Source organism: Pelodiscus sinensis, chromosome 2 (assembly GCF_049634645.1).
Source record: "Pelodiscus sinensis isolate JC-2024 chromosome 2, ASM4963464v1, whole genome shotgun sequence".
Classification (NCBI taxonomy): Eukaryota; Metazoa; Chordata; order Testudines; family Trionychidae; genus Pelodiscus; species Pelodiscus sinensis.
The window spans coordinates 156,820,808-156,846,975 of NC_134712.1; the positions used below are offsets into that span (position 1 = coordinate 156,820,808).

General features: G+C 38.6%; 1 protein-coding gene and 1 long non-coding RNA gene across 12 annotated transcripts in view; one reads left to right on the plus strand and one right to left on the minus strand.

Moving 5' to 3' along the window:
• IKZF1 (IKAROS family zinc finger 1) overlaps positions 1-26,168 on the minus strand; it is a 128,843-nt gene that overhangs the window by 94,390 nt on the left and 8,285 nt on the right. For 9 of the 11 annotated variants that reach the window (XM_075921683.1, XM_075921678.1, XM_006136358.4 and 6 more), the window contains exon 1: positions 10,735-10,900. In XM_075921683.1, the coding sequence (XP_075777798.1) occupies positions 10,735-10,885 (151 nt within the window). In that variant the 5' untranslated portion in view covers positions 10,886-10,900. Of the gene's footprint in view, positions 1-10,734; positions 10,901-11,061; positions 11,135-25,855; positions 25,956-26,168 lie in introns of those variants that run through there. The other 2 variants (XM_075921684.1, XM_075921677.1) reach the window with 2 other exon arrangements.
• On the plus strand, positions 2,664-26,115 carry LOC142827248 (uncharacterized). The gene is made up of 3 exons (XR_012901847.1): positions 2,664-2,971; positions 13,080-13,198; positions 19,315-26,115. It is a non-coding gene; the product is annotated as an uncharacterized LOC142827248 (long non-coding RNA).

Sequence of the window (26,168 nt, forward strand, 5' to 3'; positions counted from 1 at the left end):
CTTGGACAATATGTTTCTTCTTCCTTTTTTGTGACTGTACAAAGGTTTTGAAATCCTTATTCAGGCATAATCTCTCATTCGGCCAAGTTTTTGTGTAATGAAAGCACTACCTGTTTCAATGACTTTTACATGGGTATAAGATTTGATCTTGCTTCCACTGAAATCAATGTGAACTTTGCTATAGATTTCAAGGAGAGCAGGATTTAGCCCTGAGTAAGGACATCAGGACTCCCCTCACCAAATAACAATTTTTAATGTTCATACTAAATCTTTATCATGGGTGGACACAGAAGGATTTCAGCAGAAGTGTAGATGACATGAGACATGAGAGAAAAGTACTATTATTTAGTAAAAAGAAAAACATTAACAATCAACCCTTTGCAACTTTTAATAGTTTTAAATTCAGTGAGTCAAATTCATTACAGTCATGAGCGTGTGCAATTTCACTGCCTTCTACTCAGTTATTCCAATAGTAAATCAATGCCAACATTTTTAAACATCAGTGCCTAAAGTTAGACACCCTAAGTCCAAATTTAGGCACCAAATCAGGAGCCATTCACTTGAACAGAAGATGTAGGTGCTCACCCCCAAAGGAAATTCTGGCCTCTTTTCCTTAGGTGCCTAAATATGGATTTAAGTGATTTAGCCATTACCAAAAATATCTACAATGCTCCCTTCAAAACATCTAGTTTCTTCAAATCTCCTTAGAAACTGAATTGAAACCAATAGTTTTTCCTCTTAATAATCTAGAGATTGGATTGAAAAAATTAATTATAATGCTTTTGAAAACAAAAAGTAAATCTTTGAGTTGTGGTAGTATTCATCCTAGAGAAACACACACTAAAATGGAATTGCTGTATTTGGCTTGTTTTACACAAAGTGATGCTTTAAATAAGAAAGAAAGAAAGAAAGAAAGAAAGAAAGAAAGAAAGAAAGAAAGAAAGAAAGAAAGAAAGAAAGAAAGAAAGAAAGAAAGAAAGAAAGAAAGAAAGAAAGAAAGAAAGAAAGAAAGAAAGAAAGAAAGAAAGAGCAGATTACCATCTAGTCAAATCCTATGTATGCAGAAATGCACATAATTTTTTTCCTCTTGACAACTCCTGTCTACAACTCAGCCTATGCAGCGTTTGTGGGAAATGCCTGCGTATAGCAACTACATTGCATTTAAGGGATAACACGTGAACAATTTTGTATGCGTTCACGTGAAACACTTAACCTTTCATAGACTGAAGAAAAGTTGAGTGGCTCCAGCTATGCCCTCAGTTACACTAACGCAACACCAATCATATTCAGCTGCTTTGCACTGGTGTAAGTGAGAAGAGAATTTAGCCCAATATGCACATTCTAGATTCCAATGTATTTTTTCCACTTGGGGGGCCAAAACAAGCCAAATTAATGATTCACATTGATTACAATTCATCTCAGTAGGGTTACATCAATGATGAATTTAGGCACAAAAGTTAATGGGGTCCTTTAGGGTGCAGTGAGGGAAAAATATCTCTGTAAGGTTAATTTGTGTAACTCAGGATGTTGCCCTTCAAAATGCACCAAATTTGAATTCTGCAAATGGAGTCATGGTGTATTATTTCACTTCATATTTTTCAATGCAAATTTAAAGGTAAAACATATACATTAAAGCATAGCATTTATAAAGTGCTTTACACATTCAAATGATCCTGTGCAACAAGATTTCTGCTGAAACCAATGGCATTTTAGAGTATAAAAAGAGACTATAGGATAAGGCCTATTGCCAAATTGACTCCAATATACTATCCCAGTCCTGCAAACATTTCCTCATTCTTCTTTTTAAGCCCTTAGGGAGTGACTTCAATGGGACAACACACACGCCTATGTAAAGCACATACATGTTTGCAGGATCAAGGCTTCTATTAATACACTGTAGGCTAAATCCCAATCTCAAGTACACTTAGGAAAATTTGAAGTAACAGTATTGACCTCAGTGCCAGTACACTGGATTTACATCTGCACATCTAAGATCATAATTTGGCCTTTTGTTTATATTACTAATTATGATTTTTGTGAAGTATGGTTAGGGCCTCAGTAACTACATTATACTCCTTGCTACTTGTTTCCTATTCATTTTGTGGGATTTCTAAGCCCCAATGTCTAAATAGAAAGGTCTCAAAGATGCACAAGTAAATAACCACATAGATAACGATACTGCTCTCTTAAATTATGTGCATAATTTGAGAGCTTTAAAAATGTTTAAGGGAGTCAGAGGAGCAAGTCTCATTTACAATTAGTCTTGTGCTCCTAAGCCCCTTAGGCACTTTTGAAAATCCCACCCAAAATGCATATAATATACATGATGGTGGAACAGCAGCTATTCCATTTCAATAACCATGAGCTAGTAGGTCTATTCTAAAAAACCATAACCCTCCTTGACAAAGCCTTTCAGGGTAAGGGCTGATTTTGCAACCCTCACTTATACAAGCCGTAAACCTAATTCATTTGAGTTAGAATTGCAGGACCTGGCCTTAAATGATTACTGTTATTATAGTGCGTCTCCTTTTTTGTGGTCTTTGAAATATAAGTCTCAGTAGCTCTTGATCAGACAGGATACAACATAAAAAACCCCCATAGCCAAAGCAATATATCTCACACGAGTCGTAGCTTCAACAATACAGAAAGAGGTCTAACTCGATAAAGCCAACCCAGATAGCTTCCCAGCAAACCTGGTACAATCAAAGAACTGTACTGCTCAAGTATTTGAAAGCATATGCATATTAATGGCATGACTAAGCGAGGAGTGGCATGAATGGGTCCCTAATTAATGAAAAAAGTCAACCGGTGCATGCATCTACATAACTGCAGTTTAGTTGTATCTTTAACAGCATCAAACCGTTTCAAACTGCAGAATGTTACTGAGATAATTCCCTCAAATCTGCTAAAGCTGAGGTTTGGGCCAAAGACCATGGAGAGACGATGAACAAAGAGGAAAAGCTCTGTAAAAGTATTTATCTTTCTATTATTTTCTATTTTTTTAAATGCAGCTACCGTAAATGAGGTCATTTTGTTTTAAAGGATCTTTACAGCCAAATTGGGTAGATGAGAATGAAGGCAAAAGAAGGAAGGATATTAAGTATGGGTAAAATGTAGCATATTCTGAATCAACTGAGAAGGATGTGGTGGAAATGCATGTAGAAAATTACTAGAAACTGGTAAACTAGTTTTAATTAAAAGTGTTCAATATCTCAACAAGCAGCTGATAATTAACTTTATCACTGTAATTTAATAAAGTAGACTTCACAGTCTCTATGAATGACGCTACTTTAGAATCATTTTAATTCTATTTTAATTTCCTCCCCATCACACTACTCAATATAAATAGTAACTAAGAAGAAAAAAAGAGTCCCTTCTAGAGAAAGAAAATTGAACATCACACTATGGACTCCAGCATTTCCAATAACTATTAAATATATTTTCACTGCTATTAGGGGACTCTATAAAAAGAACTTTTAAACGAAGATCAATCCTTCCCCTTCACTGTGACAATTTCTCTTCTACCCAGTATACATTCAACATTTTCCATAAAGTCTAGGGAGGAGATTATTTAATAGTAATTTTTCGACTCCTGGGAAGTGTAAATTCTGGTTAACTATGGGAATTGACAGAACAATTATAAATGTAAAGTCAAAATTCAATTGAGAGCTCCTGTCTACAAAATGAGGGAAGCTTTGTAATTCAAGACATGAGAGTAAAAATAAACAAACAAAAACACTCTGCTTAAAAGCACAGATTCAAAATATTTGTACATTTGCTTATATATCTGGTACTTATAAAAATAATTTAATTGTTAGTGAACAATTGTGAGGGTTTGAAAAAAGGTGAAAAAAACATCCTATATAATTCTTATTTCTTTTGGAACTTGTTGTAAGAGCACTACAAATGCTATTTTAAAAAAGTATATTCATACCATATATAATCTTACTAGCTTTCTACTAGATTTCAGTTGTATTTATATTATAGCATATTGTAAAAGGAAAGAATACATATCTTCCCTTTTTATTCACTTTAAAAACAAATTCTTGCAATTTTTAAATACCCATATTGGAGCCAAAGGAAAAATGAAAAAAGGATCTTCCAAACTTTAAGATAGAAGCTGATACATTAAAAAAATTTGCTTTGCACAATGAGAAAAATAAGGAGACAGTTTTCTTAATTAAGGCCACGCTTTAGCAATCATTGAACTCTGACTCCGTTCTTTAGGAAAGGAGAGAAAATCACCGTCATACAGAAAAAGACTCTCACCTCCATCAAATAAACAAAACAACTAAAAAAGTCAGGAGTGTAAATTAAGGAACTGACTGACTAAGAACAAAGCATACTACCCAAGAGCTAAATTCTGCTGCTTCTCAAGTTGGAGAAATATTCCATGCAGAACTGTACTTTTTGTATTTTTTTTATGTATGACTTTACACAGTAAACCTAGAAAAACAGTTGAGGGTATGGGATATTTGTATATTTGATAGAAATTTCAGTGCCAAATACCCCAGATCATTTATTGACGTAAGAATCAGCAGTCACTTTGGTTTCTTCAAATGACAAGCAGCTTTAGTTCCGGTATCCAAGATTGTGGAATTACTTCCTAATTTCTCTTCACAATGTTCAAATTGTTTAAGATTATAAAGGGACAGATTATCTCTGAACAGTATATTATATGTGGGTAATTTTCTCCCTAGCTATAGTTAAAAATAACTCAGAAGAAAAATTACTGTAACTGAAATAAATTAACAGATTTTTTTCTCCTCTATTTCTTTCTTTTGGTTAGTTTGTGTTTTGCAGTAATTTGGATTCCATCCACTATTGATTATTCCAGTTTTACACTTCTTTCACTTCATTGTTTTAACTGGGATGACACACATGTACAATGGAGTCACAGAGTGGTGGATCTGGCCTCCTGTGTGTAGTAAATTTCATGATTACAATCTTTCAGGCAGGCAATGACTCCTTTACTGAAAAGGCTAATGAAACATCAACAGGGGAACAGAAAAGTTTTTAAGTGTTTATTAAAAATATCTTATTTAACTAAAGGAGCAGATGCTTGCCATTGCTTTTTAAATCATTAATATTTTAGTGCTTATTTTATTTAAGCGCCCTGTGATGCCTCTTGAAAAATGTATTCTGTTGTACTGTAGCACACTCACAAGATACACCCTCAAATTATCCTGAACAAAGGCACATGACTTCACAGTGTGACAACTCTCCGAGTAAAGTTAAGACCACATCAGTCATTGCAGATATGGGGTTTAGATTTTCACTCAGCAGGCACAATTTGACTTGGTTACAATCTGCTCAGCTCAAAGTAGTGTCACTCTTCCTGTTGAAGCACTCAGAGCAGAAAAGAGGGCATGGCTTAGGGGGGAAAAGGTGTGGTTTAGGATGGGTTTTTATTTTGCTGAGTTTTTTTAAGATGCACCACAATCCATTCCTCTCTCTGCAAAAATTCTCAGTTCTGTTCAAATTTAGGGCCCATTCCACATGTAAAACTCCTACTAATTTTAAATCATAATCATGCACATGTAGGATTGAGGAGAGCAAGTCAAAGCTGACCTTGGTTGTGGGAACTTACCCTCTGTAATCAGTTCTGATGCCTAGCCACTAGGGAAATATGACATGTAGTTATTTATAACATGCTGGAAGGGGCTTAGTGCATCTCCTTGTTAAAATTCACCATCAAACTGAAGAGTGATTTGGGGTATTCCCTTGCCTCTAACAAGGTTCTTAGACTTTTTTGGTACTTCTAAATCTTCCCTTCCACAGACAAATGACTTTTTGGAGCTCATAAAAACATTTGAGAAGAGAAAATGTTTTACCATTTGGATGCTCACTAAGGGTATGTACACAGCAGAGTTAAAGTCGAATTAAGCTATGCAACTTCAGCTATATCAATTGTGTAGCTTAACTTGAAATTCGGCTTTTGGATTTGTCTGCACAGCAGGAAGTCAAAGGATGAGCACTCTTCCTTCAATTTCCCTTACTCCTCGTGAAACAAGGATTACCATGAGTCGGAGTAAGAAGTCCTGCAGCTCAAAATTATTTCAAAATAAAGGTTTGTAGTGTAGACAAGCACCATGCTATTTTGGAATAACATTAGTTATTCCAAAATAATGCTGCTGTGTAAAAGTACTCTAAGTGGCAGGGATTTTCAATATGTTTCCCAGAGAATTAAACTCCCAGACTTATTTTTGATTGTTAAAGAATACTCACTGTCTGCATTTCAAATGACTGAACATATACTCTATATTTTTCTAAACATTCCCAGAAAATGCACTTAATATGAATGTAACTGTCCAGGGATGCTGTCTCCTCCCCGTATAAGAGATGAGTATAAAATGAAAAAGAATTAGTTTCCCAACCTTCTCTCTATGATGACATGCTTCCCTGGAACACAGGGTTTTATCACAGACTTAAGAGTGGAAATTATGTGGGAACACCTTAAAATATTTGCAGCACATCAGCATTTGCACATGTGCAGCTGCTAATTTACCATCTAAAGTTGCCAATGTAAAAAGCTGCTTGACATGGTACTATTTATTTTACATTTGTTTTTATTTCTCCTACACTGTGTAGTAGGGAAAAAATTGACTTGAAAATGCATTAAAGAACATTGGTGAACATCAAGAAAACCTGACAGTAGAAGTTACCCCTGAGCCCAATCCCATAATCCTTACAAATATGAGACTCATTAGTGGAAGGTTTGCCTACCAAAAAGATACAGGATTGGACCAGTGACAAACACCCTCTAGATTTTGTTTAAAGTTGCCAGATGCAAACTGCCAGTATAGGACATTTAACTTATTCTGTGCTTTGTGTTGTTTAAAACGTTTTTCTTACCTCTTGAATGTGCAAACTGTTGGTATAAGTAGTACCTCTAAGTTCAAATATCTGGAAAGATTTGTAGCATCATTTTTGAGTTATCCAATGTATTTGATGAGCAATACTGAATACAACCGTCTACCACTATTTTAAAACATCACAGGTTGATTTTCCTCTCATACTTGACTTTAGTGTAGTTACTCAGTTGAAGTGACAAGTGAAGCAGTCTTTAAAGCCCACAACAGAATAAAAAACTGCCTTAGTAATATTGGAATGGGCATCGCTGCATTTTGTTATCATGCTGTATTAATATCATACATACACTTAAACAACGAAGCATTCTATCAATATGTCCAAAGTTAGCAATGGCATTTAGTCTGTACCGGATGTATGACAGGTCTTTAATCCATTGCAATTTCTGCACATGCAACATGCTACAAAATTCCTCATCTTACTTAGTGTTCTTCAGGATATGTGACCACTCAGCAAACATTATATGGGATAAATAAGGCACCAAAGAACAACATTTACATTTCTGCAGTTAATATGAGCATATGATGGAAATAAGCAAGCATATGTAAATCCTGAGCTGTGTTAATTCCTTCAATATCAGTGTTTAACAGGTACCAACAGTTAATTCTGCAATAAATGTGAACTGTTTCCAAAATTTCACACTATGTCTGTGACTCCAAAGCAGCTCCACTGGAAGAAAAATACTCAAGAGAGGTCATGACTCCAGATATTATTGCATTAGAGTTGAAATCCTGGCTCCATTAAAGCGAATACCAAACTCCCACTGACTTGAACAGAGTCAGGATTTCACTCAAAAAGCGGGTTCTTAGATTTTGAATTTTACCTTTTATTATAGTTTTATATTTTTATTTTTATTTACTCCATTCAGTAAAAAAGAAATATTTAACTAAATGTTACCAATAAAAAAGCTAACTATTCCAAGATTCTCAAAAGTTAACATTTATTACAAGATTTTTACAGCTGGCCCCAGCTCTGGGACTAGATATTACTAGAACAAGGATCATGTGCAAAGGGAAGTAGAAGCTAGCTGAGTCTTCCCCCACTCAGTTCTGCTAATAAGGACTGTGGTTTCTAAAAGGAGAGTATGGCAACAGAGACTTTGCTCTGAGAGCATGGAGTTTTCTTCCAATTTCTTGGGTCCATGAGCACTTCTTTGAGAGGAAAGGGTTTTAATACTTGGGCATTCAAGTTTGCTTCAAGCTAAAAGTTCAAGTATTCAGTCCATGATCAAGTGTTGAGGGTTTTTTTTTTTTTCATTTCTAATTATATGCACATGCACGTGGTTCTTAACATGAGCATATTTGGCTTTTTGACGTGCACTCATGAATTAAAAACAAAACAAATCATGTAAGCGAACAATTTATATTTGAAAAGCAACTCCTATGTGTAATTAGTAACTACTTTTCAAGAAGTGTAATACATTGTGGTACATATCAGCCCCATGAGCAGGAATACCAGGCCTAAAGTTGGCTCATATACAATACAGTAGTAATAGCATTTTTCCCATCTTTTTCTTAATTCTACATTAAAAGCAAAAAACAAACAAAAAAAATTTTTTTAAAGTGGGAATACAAGTGGCTCAATAGACACAATGGAATTTCAATTTAAGAATGCCACTCCATCCTTAATTCATATTTTGTCTAGACACTTCAGCAGAAGTGTTTCATGAACTCCTCACATTAGTAGATCCCTGAAATACTAGGACATAAAGAGGGAAGTTGAGGACAAGCTGAGAGTAGCAATCTAACTCATGTAATTTCCTTGTTTTAACTGATGCAAGCCAAACCTTTTAGATTATTTGGACAGGCTTTGGGCAAAGAGGTTAAATGTACTATGTTAACTTTTCATAGACTGCTATTGTGTCTAATAAGCATCAATATTTATGTAAAGCATAATCCTGCATGAGTTACAATTCACACGAGCAGTGCATTGATGTTAATGGATGTATATGCGGAACTTTGCAGAATCTGGCCCTTAGTTTGTCTTTTAGTTAAAAAATGAATTAATAGCTACAAAACGTGCACAGGTGGAAGTAGTCACAAACACATGAAACAAATACAGTCTCTCTTTTAGGCTACTTTTTTGGGGGTGTTTTTCTAGGATTATATAATGGTGGGTACATATGGATACAACCTAAGTGACATGCAGCTATTGTGACATGTTTAAAACTGTCCTATGGACAAAACAGAACTGGAAAGTCCTCAGTCTTGTTTCTGTTCTCCATCTTTGCACTTACCCTTCTGAAAATTCCAGTTCCATTAATGTGTATAAATTCCTAGCACACTCATTTACACATTTTTTAAAAAAAATATTTTCCTCTCCAAATTATTAGCTATGTTTGGTCAATAGACCATAACGTTTTAAAATGTATTATATTCTACAAAACACAGGTTTCATCTAAGGGCTTGAGATTATAAACGACATTAGGATTGTAGTTTTGAGAGTTATTTGTAGACAGAAAATAACCACAATGCTATCATAGATCATAACTCTCCAAATCCTAAGAGGATGCTTTGTGCAGTGCAGGGGAGTCTTGCTGTACTTTGTAGAACATTGTCCAACAGTAATACAGATTTCTTCAATTAAAACAAAATTAGAAGCTTCCTTATAAATGATATCTGAAGTGTGAAGTTTTTCTATACTAAATTTAAAGTCAAATACCAAGTTTTGCTGTGTAGAGAGAAAGAACAAATCTTTAATCGAGAAAGCCAGCACCACAGTGAAGAAAACACCTGCACAGGCTTTTATGTGTAAGATAAAATATCCAGATCTTCAAATAATTGTATTCTGCTACTGCTAATTTTACAAGTCTCTGATGGTTTTATTCACTCTGCTGCCTTCTTTCTGCAATTTATGGAGAAAACTACTTGAACTTGGGCTTTGAATGAATTTAGGTGATGGGGGTGATTCACAGACATTGAATCAGCGTGCTCACGAAAGGGGATTATGTTTTGACTGCCTTATTACTTTCCCCACCCTTCTGATATTTTTGAAATAAGGAATAATTGTTTTAAAATCCTCCCTGGTTTTGCCTCTTTCTCAAAGCTGTAGGGAATAGTTCAAAAGTATCGTGGGCCACTTTCGTGCAGCCTCCATTTCAACACATCTATTTTCTGCTCTCATGCATAGGACAGGATAAGAAGGGACACTGGTTAAAAAAGAGAGAGAGAGAGAGAGACCACTTGTTTAGCCTCTGTAATCTCCCAGTTTTCTTTCACAACTTCCTGAAATTGCTCAGCTCACACTGTTCCTTATTTCTTTAGAAGAAAAGAAAAGACAACAGACGAGCCTTCCTTGTATTAGTTTGAGGTTTTTCTTGTGTCATTTCTCGGGAGTTTACATTGTTCACCTAGAGGACTGAACCCCACTGACTCTTGAGGAGCTCAGCTAACGCTACCTGAGGAGGAGGGGGGGATAAGGATCCCTGGCGAAAAGCGGATCCGCTGTGAGCAGACCACAGACAGAACAACGAGGCGAACCCACAAAACATGCAACTGCTAGGAAAGAAACAGCCCTTTCTTATCTGGGCATCTGTACATGACAAACTTGGTCTCCGCTGCTTGTGGCCATCCGCTGGTCCCAGCACGCAGGACCACCCTAGGACATCAGCGCTGGCCCCTCGCACACAGGAGCAGGGATCTCCTGCCCTGAGCAGAAAAGTTCGCTCCCCACCGCTCCCCTTCAGCCCTCGCCCCCTCTGCTCAGCAAAGTGAGCTCTCGCCTCCCCCTCCCAAACCCAAACCAAAAAAGTTTGCCGCCCAGCAAAGCGCTCAGACAGGTGTCAGCCCAGGAGCAGGCGGCGGGCGGCACGGGGCAAGGCCCTGCCCGGCTCCGCAGGTGCCCCTCTGGAGCGCAGTACGGTACCTGCTCTGGCCGGGGCTGGCTGCAGACAGCTCTTCCAGTCCTCTCCTGCTCCATGTGCCGCGGCGCCTCCTCGCAGCAGAGCCGCGGCAGGAGGCAGCTCCGCGCTCAGTCCCTCCCCTCCCCACTCCACTTCCTCATTCCAATGCAGCATGTCGGCAGCCGGCCACCTCCAGCGGGCATCTCGCTTCCCCCGCGGCGCGCTTTAAGGCGCCGGAGCCTCGCCGAGGCTGTCAGAGGCGGGCAACACCCTCTTGCCTCGCCGAGCCTCGCCTGCACCCCGCAGCGCCAGGCCGCTGCCCAGCGGGACGGGGCTTCGCCTGGACCCACCTGTTAACCCCTCATGCCCTGCGGGATGAGACAACCCCGCTGCTGGGATGCACCGCATCGGAGGCGGCGGCTTAGCCTCTCAGGGTACCTGGAAGGAACCCGACAGTAGACTTGTGAGAGTGCCCACATGCCAGAGGGGTGGGTGGAACAACTCACATTAATGCCCCGTGGCAGAACCACTCAAAGCAGCTCACCTGCTCTTGCTGCCTTACTCTTTTACTTGGCCAGCAAAGAAAAATGCCACCTTGGCACCAGACGAATTTAGCAAGGGTATTCTAAAGTGCTCACAAGAGAGGGATGTAGATGGAATGTAGGTTCTGATCCAGATGAACTCAATTTGACTCTGGAGTAACTCCTCTGATGTCGGCCAAAATATGGACATAAATCAAAATGTATGTTGTATGTTCACCAGAGTCTCCAATGAGGTGTTATTTTACTGCCCTGCAGTAATTTACACGGGTGGGCTAGCACACATTACCAATTCAAAGGCTGCCTTAGTTGCCACAGTTAAGGTTAGAAAGGAAGATTGGTCCTTACTCTAACAGCCTGATGGATCGAACTGTAAAAACATGGCTACTGTTCAGATAAACACATGCATCAAATGTTTGCAGGATTAGAACTTACGTGCTTGGTCCAATGTCATGCATCAAATATATGGCAGAGTTGGGTACTGAACCCATAGCTCCTAAATTTCAATCCAGGGCCCTATAGATTCAATGGAATTAAACACACAAGTAATGTTAAGAGCATGCATCACTGTAACCTTCATGTGTTCAGTTCCTTGCCTGCAAAATGAGGATAATACTATGACCTTTTCTCATCCTCGAAAGCTTCAGGGGGTAGCCAAGTTAGTCTGTACAGGGTAAACTTTAACAACAACAAATAGTCTGGTAGCACTTTAAAGACTAACAAAACACATAGATGGTATCATGAGCTTTTCGTGGGTATCATAAATTGTGCCCACAAAAGCTCATGATACCATCTACGTGTTTTGTTAGTTTTTAAAGTACTACCAGACTATTTGTTGTTTTTTGTTTTTCCTGTCCTGTCTGGTCTATGTGTTCCCATCCTACAAAGACTGTAACCTTGTATATGTGAGCTGTACTAATAACTTAAATGGGGTTATTCTCAGGAATAAAGATAAATTGGGTGTAAATTGTTTATGAGATTGGGATCTTAAATTATAACCCCTTTGGAACAAGGTTGTTCTCTCGCCATATATTTGTATAGCACCCTGCATAATGGGTCCCTGATCTTAGCTGTGGACTCCAGATACTACCATATTACAATTAATAAAATTGTAGCTAGAGTCCAACTTAAAATCTAAAGTCAATCTCTTCTTTCTACAGGAGTCGTTGCACAAATAGATTGTTATGGACTGCACAGACAAGACCATTTGAAAGTATGAATGTAATAGGTATTATGCCCAAACAAGACCCCTTCATAGATTTCAAGTCCAGAAGAGACCATTGTGATTATCTGGTCTGACCTCCTACAGGTCATAGAGCTTCCCCAGAATAATACATAGAGGAACTCTTTTACAAAACAGTCTTTGTGATGATGCAGAATCCACTATGATCTTGGTAAATTGTTCCAATGGGATTAACTACTCTCACTGTTAAAAAAATTATGCCTGATTTCCAATCTGAATTTTTCTAACTTCCATTTCTAGCCACTGGATCATGTTATACCTTTCTCTACTAGACTAAAGACCCTTTCTCAAATATTTGTTCCCCACGTAGGTACTTATAGATTGTAATTTAAGTCATCCCTTAACCTTCTTTGTGTTAAGCAAAATTGATTGAGTCCTTTGAGTCTAATTGTTATTGGCATGTTTTCTAATCCTTTAATCATTTTTATGACTCTTCTCTGAACCATCTCCGATTTATCATCATCCTTCTTGACATGTGGACAACAGAATTAGTGGAAGTATTATAGCAGCAGTCAACCAGTGCCAAATACAGAGGTAAAATAACCTCTGTACACTTAATTATTTCACCCCTGTTTATGCATTCCAGGATCACGTTAGCCCATTTGACCAGCATTTTACTGGGAGCACATACTCAGCTGATTATCCATGGTGAATGCTGATATCATTTTCAGAGTCACCATTTCCTAGGATCGAGTCCAAGATCCTGTAAGTTTGGCTATATTCATTCTTTTTAGATGTAAACATTTACCCATATAAAAATTGCACTCAGATTACAAAGCGATTCAGATCACACTGTATCTTTATTGTTTATCAAGCCAATTTTTGTATCAGTCTTAAACTTTATCAGTGATGCTTATATGTTTTTTTCCCAGATCTTTATTAAAAAATCTTAAATATGTGGGGCCAAGAATCAGTCTCTGAAGAAAACTAGAAACACACCAATTAAATGATAATTCCCTATTCACAATTATATTGTGAGACCTATCAGTTAGCCAGCTTTCAATCTATGTGATACTCATTTTGCATCATTCTAGGTTTTTAATCAAAATATTATATGGTACCGAGTCAAATGCCTTACAGAAGCGTAAGAAGGGAGCTGTACCTGACGTATGCCACATTTTAAAAGCTGTGATTTGTCATTGTAGAATGAGAAAAATTTCAGTCTTTCCCATTATCAGTCCATTTTCAAGGACTTACAAAGGTTTTATACAGATTTACTAGGGGTTGGATCTTGGAGTCAAATTTTCCTTTCAGTTCCGGAGCACATCAATGTGAGTAAATGAAAGGAGTACTTGGCTCTGTGTGTCAAGATCTTACCCCTGCATTAAAAAAAATACCACCATGCCCTTTGATGGTGTCTTTCATCCAAGGAACCCAAAGAGTTTTACAAGAAACAATTCAGTGTCATGATATCCCAACGTGGCAGGGAAAAAATACAGATGGAGCGTTTCACTCACCACAGAGTTAGAACGGGAAAGCTAGTTAGCAGTACCCAGAGGCTCCCCACTACAAAAAATGATGTTGGATTTTATGATGTCAGAGTTATGGCTGGGTAGCTCCTCTGGGTTATAGTGGCTTCCTTATTTTCAAATGAAATGTTGCAGGGTGCTGGTTCATCAAACAGATTAGTTTCTGTGTCTTGGAAAGGAAACCATATCTGCAGGGGGGGAAAGTGCATTTCACAACATACATGCTGTGATTTCTACCTGAAAAGTTGAGAATGCATTGTAGCGTCAGACTCAACCAACCATAGATATGTCAGAACAATTTTACCTTGCTTGAGTCAGATGAGTGCCTCCTCCAATTTTGCCTTGCGAGATGATGAGTGCCTCCTTCCTACAAGGCAGTGTGAGTGGAGGGCGATCCACAACTCACAGGCGATGCTCAGAACTTCTCAGGTTGTCTGGGTAGGACCTAATGCTATAATTCTTACTCCTGCAGTGGAAATCCTTCGACTGTAGTGAGATGAGTCAGATAAGGCTTCAGTTTAACAGATCTTTAACAAAATGCAGGACAATGTAGCACTTTAAAGACTAACAAGATGGTTTATTAGATGATGAGCTTTCGTGGGCCAGACCCACTTCCTCAGATCAAATAGTGGAAGAAAGTAGTTACAACCATATATACCAAAGGATACAATTAAAAAAATGAACAAATATGAAAAGGACAAATCACATTGCAGAACAGGAGGGGGATGCGGGGTGGGGGAGGGGGAGGAAGGAAGGTAAGTGTCTGTGAATTGATGATATTAAAGGTAGGGAGAGTGGGATGTTTGTGAGTTAATGGTATTACAGGTGATAATTGGGGAAACTGTCTTGGTAATGGGTGAGATAGTTCAAATTCTTGTTAAGTCCTTGTTGGCAAGTGTCGAATTTTAACATGAATGACAGTTCAGAGGATTCCCTTTCAAGTGCAGATGTAAAAGGTCTTTGTAGCAGAATGCAGGTGGCTAAGTCATTTAGGGTGTGTCTAGACTACATGCCTCCTTCGACGGAGGCATGTAGATTAGCCAGATCGGAAGAGGGCCTCAAGGTCACCACAAAATTGTATCCAGTTTGTGGGGGACGTGGGGCAGAAAGAGAGACCCCGGGACAAGACAGACTCTTCTGCTGGATTGAGTTTGTAGCTGGAGAGGTTAACAATATTATCCGGTGGGTTGAGGCAGTTGCTGTTGTAGCCAGTGGTATGGAGCAGGTTAGAAAATTTATTGTCTTTTCTTTGTTGTAGGGAATAGAAGTGTGTATAGTAGATTTCTTGTCTGGTGGAACAAAAGTCTTGCAAGGTGTCAGTCGGTGTGGATGTTTGTCTTGAGATGAGACGATCTAAGTTAGAAATGTCATTCTTGATGGTTTTCTGTTTGGATACCATACTCAAAGAGGCTCTGGGAGACAGACCCATAGTCTCCTATAGACAACCACCTAACCTCAAGATGATTCTTACCAACCACCACAGGACATACCACACTAATACCAACCCTGGTACCTTCCCTTGCAACAAACCCCGTTGCCAGCTTTGTCCACATATTCATTCTGCTGATACCATTATTGGACCTAACCAAGTGAGTTATAAGATCAAGAACACATATTCCTGCGCATCCAGAAATATAATCTATGCTATCATGTGCCGAAAGTGTCCGTCTGCTATGTACATTGGACAAACATCTCAGACACTTCCCTAAAGGATTAATGCCCACAAAACAGATATCAGACAAGATCACAAAGAGAAAACAGTTTCTTGCCACTTTAACCAGAAAGGACACTCTCTAAATGACTTAGCCACCTGCATTCTGCTACAAAGACCTTTTACATCTGCACTTGAAAGGGAATCCTCTGAACTGTCATTCATGTTAAAATTCGACACTTGCCAACAAGGACTTAACAAGAATTTGAACTATCTCACCCATTACCAAGACAGTTTCCCCAATTATCACCTGTAATACCATTAACTCACAAACATCCCACTCTCCCTACCTTTAATATCATCAATTCACAGACACTTACCTTCCTTCCTCCCCCTCCCCCACCCCGCATCTCCCTTCTGTTCTGCAATGTGATTTGTCCTTTTCATATTTGTTCATTTTTTTAATTGTATCCTTTGGTATATATGGTTGTGACTACTTTCTTCCACTATTTGATCTGAGGAAGTGGGTCTGGCCCACGAAAGCTCATCATCTAATAAACCATCTTGTTAGTCTTTAAAGTGCTACATTGTCCTGCATTTTGCTTCAACTACCCCAGACTAACACGGCTACATTTCTATCACTGTTCCAATATAGGCTGTAGTTTAGATCTTTAACATATGACCAAAAGAAACATCTGTACAACAATAAACTATTAAAATCCATGTAGATATAGTGATACACACTTCCTGGAGAAGGTCCAAATAGCAGTTTATCAGTGTGGAGTCTGCATATAGCTTCTCCAGCACCAAAGTTATTCCAAATTGTGGAGCCCACAGATCTGAGAGCAAAAAGACACAATATTTGTGTTTATATAGAATTAAGATTGTGGAACACAATTGCTCTTACTACATGCTTAGTCAATTTTGGGGAGATTTTCAAGCACGCAGTGGTAATGGGACACCTAGCTGTCATTTGTGCCTTTGGTTATCTTTCCCTTTATCTATTATTACTGTACTACAGGTTGAACCTCTCTAGTTTGGCATCCTCAGGACTTGACCAGTGCCGAATCAGAGAATTTGCAGGACCATGGGAGGTCAATATTATCAACTAGCATTAGCAACACTTCCACTGCTTAGTGGATTCTTAGAAGACATGTAGGGGTTAATTAGAGCTAAATAAAAGCACAGAACACTGAGAGCCAGCACTGGTGGCTGTAAACAAATTTCATGGGACCACGGTAACTTGACCACACTCATGCTAAGCAGACATCCAGCTAACTAATTTCATGGGACCACGGTAACTTGACCACACTCATGCTAAGCAGACATCCAGCTAACTAAAATCATGCTGGATCAAGGATGTTGCTGGACCAGAGTGTGCCAGGCTAGAGAGGTTCAACCTGTAGTATGTGGAATGCTCAAACAGATCAGTATCTCCATGCTCCCAGGCACTGTACAAAGCTGTATTAAATGACAACTTCTGACCCAAGAGTTTCCAATGTAAGGCTTCAGTCCTATAAGGAGAATCACTCAGGTGTACCACTGCATCCACCTGGTTCTCTTTTCAGAATCAGGGCCTAGAAGAAAAGCCATAACAGGATGAAACAAACATGTGGACAAAGAGAGAGAAGGTGTGGAAAGAAACAAATATAACTAGGAGGATAGAAATCTGATTTCTTATAATGGTAATGGAATTTCTGATTTGCTGCATTCTAGTTAGTGTAGAGAACAAATGCTTCAGATTTTTTAAAAAGCCCTTATCTCTGTTTAAATAGTGGATATAATACTGATTTGATTCCTGACATGGAGAAGTTTCACTATTTACATGTTTGAGTCATTGTCAACCATCCAGCAGTTTCATTGGCTAATAGAACTGGCAGGTAACATAACACCTCTATAGGTGAGGTCAGTATGAGGATACTGACAAAATGATAATGCAGGGGAGCAGTACACATCCCCTCCCCCTCCCCGTTTTCCCACCAAAAAACCCCAACAGCTTCATGTTACATCTTATACAAAGTAATGTGTGTGGCACATGGTTGGTATACTTCACATGCAGCAGTACAACTATTGTATATCCTGCAAACAGGAGTGAAGCTCAGAGGGAATATTCTCAGTGCAACCACTCTTGGGTGCTTTCCACAGCAAGGAGAAATCAGAGCACCTTTCCCAAAGGCAGAGCAGTTCTTCAGGCATGTTCCTGGTAGTGAATGCAGCCACTACAGGATTAATGCCTTTATTCCATCAGTCGTCGTGGTACTTCACAACTGCAACCTGAGTATGTAAGGGCTCATAACTTCTGAATTTACATAAAGGAGTTTTATAGAGACCTGAACACTTCCTTCCAAAGTCCATCCTTTCCTTCCTAACCTCATAGTGAAATCTCTCATTCAGACTCTTTATGGTCTGCCTTGATAACAGTGGAAGCTTCATCCCTGGCCTCCCAAAAACACACATATTGCTCCTTCTCAGTACTGAGAAAATGCAGCCTCTAAAGTCCTCTTCTTTTCCCATCAGTTTGTTCATGTCTCTCCCTGCTTAGTTCCCCTTCTACTGTTGCATCATATTCAAATGAGCGATCACCCCTTCAGTCTCCCTTGCCCTACTTATTATTTATCAAGCTTTTTACTGTCACCCACCCTTCCACTCCTCGGCTACGTCTAGACTACAAGCCACTTTTGAAAGAGGCTTTTTCGAAAGAACCTTTCAAAAAAGCTTCTTTTGAAAGAGAGCGTCTCTAGACTACAAGCAGATTTTTTGAAAAAGCAAGCCGCTTTTTCAAAAGAGAGTCTAGACGCTCTTTTTCGAAAAAGCACAGTTGGCATTCAATAGCACATTTTTTCAAAAGAGTACTTTCGAAAAAAGGCATTATTCCTCATAAAATGAGGTTTACCACAATCGAAAAAACTGCCGCGTTATTTCGATTTACTCTCAAAAGAACTTGGCTGCAGTCTAGACGCAAGTGAAGTTTTTTTGAAAAAAGACTACTTCTCTATTTTTAAGTCCCCCATAAAAACCTAGTTCTATCATGCTGCCTATCATGAATCTTTTTGATGTATTTAGAACATTCTTTTTGATGTTCCCTTTCCCTTACCTGAGTCTACCAGTCTGTCCTTAGTCTGTGAGCTCCTAAAGCAGAGGCCAGCTTTTCCTGAATGTCCAGAAAGCTTCTGGCACATTGTGAGCACTACCTGAAACAAATAGTTATAATAGTAAGAGTAGATGTGGGTGTTTTTAACTTGTGTTTGGATGGTTGAAAAATTAGCCCTTTATATGTGCCGTTCCTAAAATGTAGAGAGGTAAATAAGGCCAGTGACAGGAATAGAGGCTGTTTCAGGATATTACTTATTTAATCCTTACACCTCAGATGAGACAACAGAAGGACCTATCCCAGAAATTCATAACAGAGCACACTTTGGCTAAGTATGCATGAGTAACATGCACATAATGGGTCAGATTTAAACCAATGTAACAGATTTTGTCTGTGTCCATATGTGTAAATTGTATTATTAAATTGCCAATAGGGTAAAAAAATAATAGTATAAAAATCCCATACATTTTATTACTGATTTCTTTGTTCATCTTTGAATTTACTTGACCATTGTTAGATTTTTATTATTAGGAGCTTGCTTTTATAAAGGAAGATGGGAAGGGAACACAACAGTGCTGAATGTGACTGAAGAAATATTTCCTTGCATTAGGGATTGCTACATTCTCTGACTCATCGTGACTGGCAAAGTGGAGTGGAGGTTATGTCAGGTAATGTTTTAGAAGTGAATATTTATATAACAGAAAACTCCCTCTATTAATTTTAACATATTATACATATTTAAGAATTTTAGTGGGGTTAAAATATTTTTTTTCTTTTTTGAAATATATATTGAACTAATGTGGTTAAAAATTCAAACATTATAGAAAAGTTTTGGGTGTGGAAGAAAAGCAGGGTCAGACACATCAGTCGACTGTGCTTATATCGATGGTTGAAATACCCGTCCTTCTAAAATTTGCCAAAAAGAATTTTCATATCCAGGCCAAGCATAACAAATACAATTTGAATCCACAACATTCTAAACAGTCATCACCTACTTCCTCTGACTCACCTGTGTAATTCAAGTCTGAACACGCTTATCTACCCTACAAATACAATGGAGTGAAGGACTCAGTTACTGTTCCATTTTGTAAGGAAGACATATTACTCATGTTATAGTAGTACAAAAAACTTCAGGGTACGTCTAAACTACATCCCTCTTTTGAAAGAGGGATGTAAATTAGACATTTCAAAATTGCAAATGAAACCAGGATTTGAATTCCCTGTGCTTCATTGCATAATCACGTCACAGAGGGTTTTTTTTCGAAAAATGCTATTTCGAAAGTGAAACCGCAGTCTAGACGCAGTTCTTTCGAAAAGATAAACCTTTTTCGAAAGATCCTGTAAACCTCATTTTTTGAAGACATTTTGTGAACACACAGATACATAGTGCTAGACCTGGGACGTTGCAATCATCTTAGGCAATGCTAATAAGGTTCCAGCTAGCAATATACAACCGTGTTGTATCTAGGTCAGGCGACAATCATGATATAATCAGATGGTTTTAATCGTAAGGAAGATAGGGGGAAATAGTGTTTTCAAATAATGCTGCAGACAAGATGCAGCAGACAAGGAATATACTGGTTTTGAAATTAAAAAAATTAAAGGTTATAGCACCCCATAACTAATTTCAAAAGGCCAGTAACAATTATTCTGGATACATAACCATGAAGTTAGAATTTTCTCCAATGTAATTGAAATCAAAATCCCAAATCTATGGTCTACTGAAAATAGTTTTGTGGATCTTTCAGCAGGGCTGAAATGATAATCTATCCGTGAATCAGTTTTAGTTAGTTGAGTTCATACAGATAACAAACTAAATTCTACTTTCAGTTACATAAATGTACATCTGGAGAAACTCTACTGGAGTTTAATCCAGATTTCCATTGGTCTGACTGAGTTCAGGCTTAACTAGTATAATATACCCTAGCAAACAGATCCAAAACCTACTGGAGTCAACGGAAACCTATATCAGCAGTTTACTAACATACATCAAGTAGGTCCACAGAGTACTTTCCTCAAACATTATGGGGAGTGTTACAGAAAGATAAAGACTCAGTGACACCTACTTGAGCAGTTGCATATCCATATTTTTACCATGTTATTCCTCAAACAACAACACAGAAAAACCCTGGTAAATTGTTGCTGATATATCAGACTTTCTAGATTACTAAATTTTCCCTAAAGATTCAAAGTAGCTAAACAATTGCAAGAGAAACAAGACAGACAAATGAAAAATATGTGAAAGAAAAGAGCAAAATAATTGTGTGATCTCTTCTAAACAACATGTTTATCCAAAGATTACAGAGATAGAGAGAGAAGGTGAAATAAAGGAGTATTAAAAATTGACCTGTTCCAAGACTGTGTCTGGCAAATATAAATACAAATGTTAGAGTGATCAATCAATTGGTATTGCATGAAACAAAAAGTCAGACTGAAATTTTAGATACACCATTTCTTAATGAAAATAAGTTTTATCTGCCTGATAAAGTCACCTGTGCTGGGGGACTCAATTATTTTACAACTCACTTGCAGTAAGGTTCATCTTTGAATCATAGATGGAGCTTAACCATCTTTCTCCACTGGGCTCCCTTCCAGTTCTACATTTCTGTAATACTATACTAAAGACTTGACTAAGATAAAACAGTCTAGTTCATACAATGCATAATTTAGACTGTGGAACTCATTGCCACAGGATGTAATTTAGGACACAAATTTAGCAAGATTCAGAAAGGGGCTGGCCATTTGGATAGATATCAAAAGGATCCAGACTTAATGATACATTTTTGAAAGGGATATCCAACCTCATGCTTCAGGGTTTGAGTCAATCGCTAACTATCTATCAGGGTGAGACATTTGTGGGGGGAAAAACATAGTTGCTGGAACTAGAGTTGCTTGGGGTGCTATCACACCCCCAAGCATGAAGTAAAGTATATCTTGGGGATGGGGAAGGGTAGATTTTGGGTTGCCTTTAATTCAGAAAGAGATTTTAGGCATAAAAAGGTTGGAGACCAGTGTTATACAGGGTTTGCAGTTTGGTTCTATGCAGTTTGGTCAGTACCCCCCGCTATTATACAAATAATTCCAGCACCACTGAGGGCAGATTATCCCACTGTTGCCTACAGTGGAGTCGCTCGCATCTTCCTTTGAAGTATCTGGTGCTGGCTACTGTTAAAGACATGATATTAAACTAGAGGGACCTTAAATCTGATCCAGTAAAGCTTCCTATCAGAGAAGCATTGAATCACAGAACTGGAAGGGAGTTCTAAAAGTCATTGAGTCCAGTCCCCGGCATTCCTGGCAGGACTAGACCATCCATGACCATTGGTGCTGGGACCAGGGGTGATGGAGATGCTGCTGCACTCCTTAGCTTGAAGTGTTTCCAATCATATACAGAGTTTGATTCACTGGCTGCCAGCACTACACAAATTATTTTAGCACCTTGGTCCCTGACAGGTGTTTGTCTAACCTGCTCTTAAAAATCTCCAATGACAGAGACTCCACAATTCTCCTAGAAAATTTGTTCCTGTACTTAACTTCTCCAACAGGAAGATTTCCGTAATATCCAACCTAAATCTCCCTTGCTGCAATTTAAGCCCATTGCTTCTTGTCCTATCATCATAAGTTAAGGAAAACATTTTTTTCTCCCTCCTCCTTATAATATTCTTTTATGTATTTGAAAACTGTTATGTTCCCTCTCTCTTTCCTCCGGACAAAACAAACCTTAATAATTTTTGTTGCTTTTCTTTGGACTTTATTCAGTTTATCCACATCTTTCCTGAAATGTGGCACTCACGGGCCCACCGACAGGGAGGGAAGGGCCCAGCAATTCGTATGGTGGCGGCTGGAACATCAGGTCCTTTACACTGCTGCTGGAGTGCTGTTGCACTCCACAGATGGTTGTGAGAGGGGAGAGGCAAAGTGCAGTGCACTCTGAGAGGTGCTGAGGGTTGCCCCACAGCCCTGCCTCTTCCACCCGAGACCCTGCCCCTTCTAGGAGTGCTGAACTGCCCCCTATCTTGCTCAGGGGCCCTGCAAGTCTGTCAGCTCCCCTGGGCACCCAAAAATAGACACAATACCTCAGAGAAGACCTAATCAGTGCAGAGTGGAGCAAAATAATTACTTCTCGTGTCTTGCTTACAACACCCCTGCTAATACAGGCCAGAATATTTATTTGTTTGTTTTGCAAGACTGTTACACTTTTGATTCAAATTCAGCTTGTGACTCCCTGACCCTTTTCTGTAGTACTCTTTCCTATTAATTTCCCATATTGTTCAGAGCTTGAAAAGATTGGCTATACGTCAATTAAAATCCTGCTAAAATTAATTGGCTTTTTTTTTTAAAAAAAGGAAGAAGGAATAAAATTCTAGTTTTGGATGGTATACTCCATACAGACCCAAGGGAGAGAATCTATAGGATATGTCTAGACTACATGGCTCCATCGACGGAACCATGTAGATGAGTTTACTAGACATAGGAAAATGAAGCTCTTAAAAATTTACATTTCACGAGACATACTGGAGCGGTCGACAAAGGCTTCCGTTGTCAACCGCAGAGCGTCCAGACTGCCCCGCTGTGCCACCAAACAGCTGATCGGCACAGTGCAGCGGCCATTTTGATGTAAATGAAGCAGCGATTATTTAAATTCATTTTCCTACGTCTAGTAAGCTCATCTACATGGCTCCGTTAACGGAGCTATGTAGTCTAGACATACCCTAAGGGAAAATATCACATTTCATTTTGTATTCTCCAGACTATCAAAGGTTACAGGAATTTATTGTAACATTTTTCCGTGTTTCATATCAGTTTCATTTGACAGAGATGTGCAGTTAACTGTCCCAATGTAATATCTCAGGGCAAACATAGCCAAAGGAAGACCCATAACCACACAAGATATTAAGATGAGCTCAAGTCTTCTCACACACAAGGATCATTGCAAGATTCATCTAGTTATTAGGGATTTCTCCAGTATCGGAATAGCACAGAAACCTGGCAATATTTCCTCTGGAAGACAGCCAAGGTTGATCCCACTTGAGAAGGTGGCTTCAAAACAGGGAGAAAATTTAGATCCATCTTTGGACATATATATGATCTTTAATCTTGTATACTAGGTTCAAGGGAGCATTAGCAATTCAGATAGATGGATTCCTTCAACTTTTACTTTTGATGTTTCACATGCTCAGCAGCAACAACTTTAACTATTACCTTTGATTTTCTGGCAAACGTAAAACAAAACAAAGAATTCAGAATATTCTCCCGCTAAAGAGACTCATATCAATAGGAGGTAAAGGAATTGAGCTTACAAATTGCTTCAAGCATCTCTCTAGGGTATGCCTACACTACAGAGGAAGTCCGAAGCTGCTGTTGTCGATCTTCCAGGGTTCGAATTAGTGCGCCTGGTAAAGACACGCTAATTCAAACTGAGAGGGCACTCTGGTAAATGCTGGTAAGGCTGCTTCCATGAGGAGTAAGGGAAGTCGAAGGAAGAATGTTCTCCTTTCAACTTCCTGCAGTGTGGACAGCGCCAAAGCCAAGTAAGCTACTTCAGCTTCAGATAAACAAGTAATGTAGCTGAAGTTGCGTATCTTAATTCGACCTATCTTGTAGTGGAGACATACCCTAAGAGAGACTAATTACCATCTCCTAAGTTTCTGGTCACAGACTCAACTGCTGTAAATCTATCTTCCATTGAAGACAGACGAGAAAGATTTAGGAGCACAATGCTACCTCCCGCCTGCAGAAATATGTTATTAGGCTGCAAGTGGAAGGGTTGATAATAGAGGTGGCCAAATCATTCTTAGCGACTAATTTATTTGAGGGATGTATCCTCTTTTTCTTCTCAGGGAATATCCACGGGCAGATCATGATTTCTCCACATTAATTTGCTATTGCTATTTATTCAATGAATCTCTCTGAACTTTTCACACTGTATCCTGATTCTGAATATTCAAAATTCATGCTGTGTTGCTTTACTGTTAATTTGCAAGATAAGTCACCTAATTGTTTCTGAACCCTGGGCAGATGACCATTCAGAACACTTGCATGTGTGAATCTAAAATTCATTTTCTGCAAATACTTGACTGAAAAGTTTGCTTTTTATCGCCATTTTTATCAGTAAAAATCAGTTATTTGGATTTTTACAATAAGCAAACACAAAAATAGATACATTTTGCTTTAGGAAATTAAACGGGTGGTTTTGGTCTGCAGTGTTTTACAGGCATCATATCATATGCTTCAAGCACGCATCAAGTTCACAGATTGTTCCTTATCTGAGTTAACTCCATACATGGAACAAGAGAGCAATTTGATCTTTTAGCATAGGGATCCTTTCACCTCCTCCCCTCCCCGTTGACAGTTCTTAAAAGAACAAGTAACCAGGCCATATATTGAAAATGAATTATTTCCCCCAAATACACAGAATGACCTGGTCTGAAAATCAAAGGCAATCTGTTTGAAAGGGATCTTGCACTTATGTGCTTATGAACTGCTTGGGTGCTCTGCAGTGGAGAGTAGTTTCTGGAAGCTGGCTGACATATGTATGGTCCTTTTTTTACTCTGTACCTCCCTATGGTCTTCTGTTCCAATGCATTTTAATAGAGCTCAGGGCGTACTTCAAGTTTCCTCTCTAAATGACTCTAACTTTCAGATGATGATGTGTATGTGGTCAGACTGCCACTGTGATCTCTCTCACCATTTGAAATCTTAGTTTTGACTAATAACAGTTAGGAATTTCTGTTAAAGAATCCAAGTGGGTGCTGTGTAATTCTTTAAATAAGCAATAGAGAAAGGAAAGTCTAATGGTTTGATCACTAACCTAAGGTTTAGGGGACCTGGAGTCATGTTCCCTACTCTGCCATAGACTTCATATGTGACCTTGGGCAAATCACTTAGCTTTTCTGTATTACAGTTCCCCAGTTGTCAGATAGGGATTATAATACATGTTTCTCAAAATAGTGTTGTGGAGATTGTATGGACGTAAATTCCATATAACTGCTTCAGATAAATAGCAAAGAAACTTGAATTGCTGGGCCTGCAAAGAGCCTCACTAAAGATTATAATTATAGACATACCTAGGAGCCCATGTCATGTACCTGCAATCCCATTGAGGAGCCAGCATAAATGAAATCCTATTACTGAGGAATTTGTGGATTTACCTGAAGATAAGGAATGAAAATGTGAGGAAAGTGATGGAGAATCATCCAGTTTTCCTGGCAGCCTTAAAGGAGAGTGATGATATAGAAGAATGTGGCTCACCTGAAAAGGAGAAAAATGAAAAAGAAGAATCAGCCTTGCATGATGACAGCAACAGCAGAGAGAAAAATTGCACATCTCAAATCAATACATCAGATCCCGCTTTATGGCTGGTAATCCTAAATTCTGCTGATATTGATCATGCAATTTTGAATGGGCTAGGCTCTCTCTCTCTCTCTCTGTGTGTATATATATAAAACATTTCCACTAAATGAG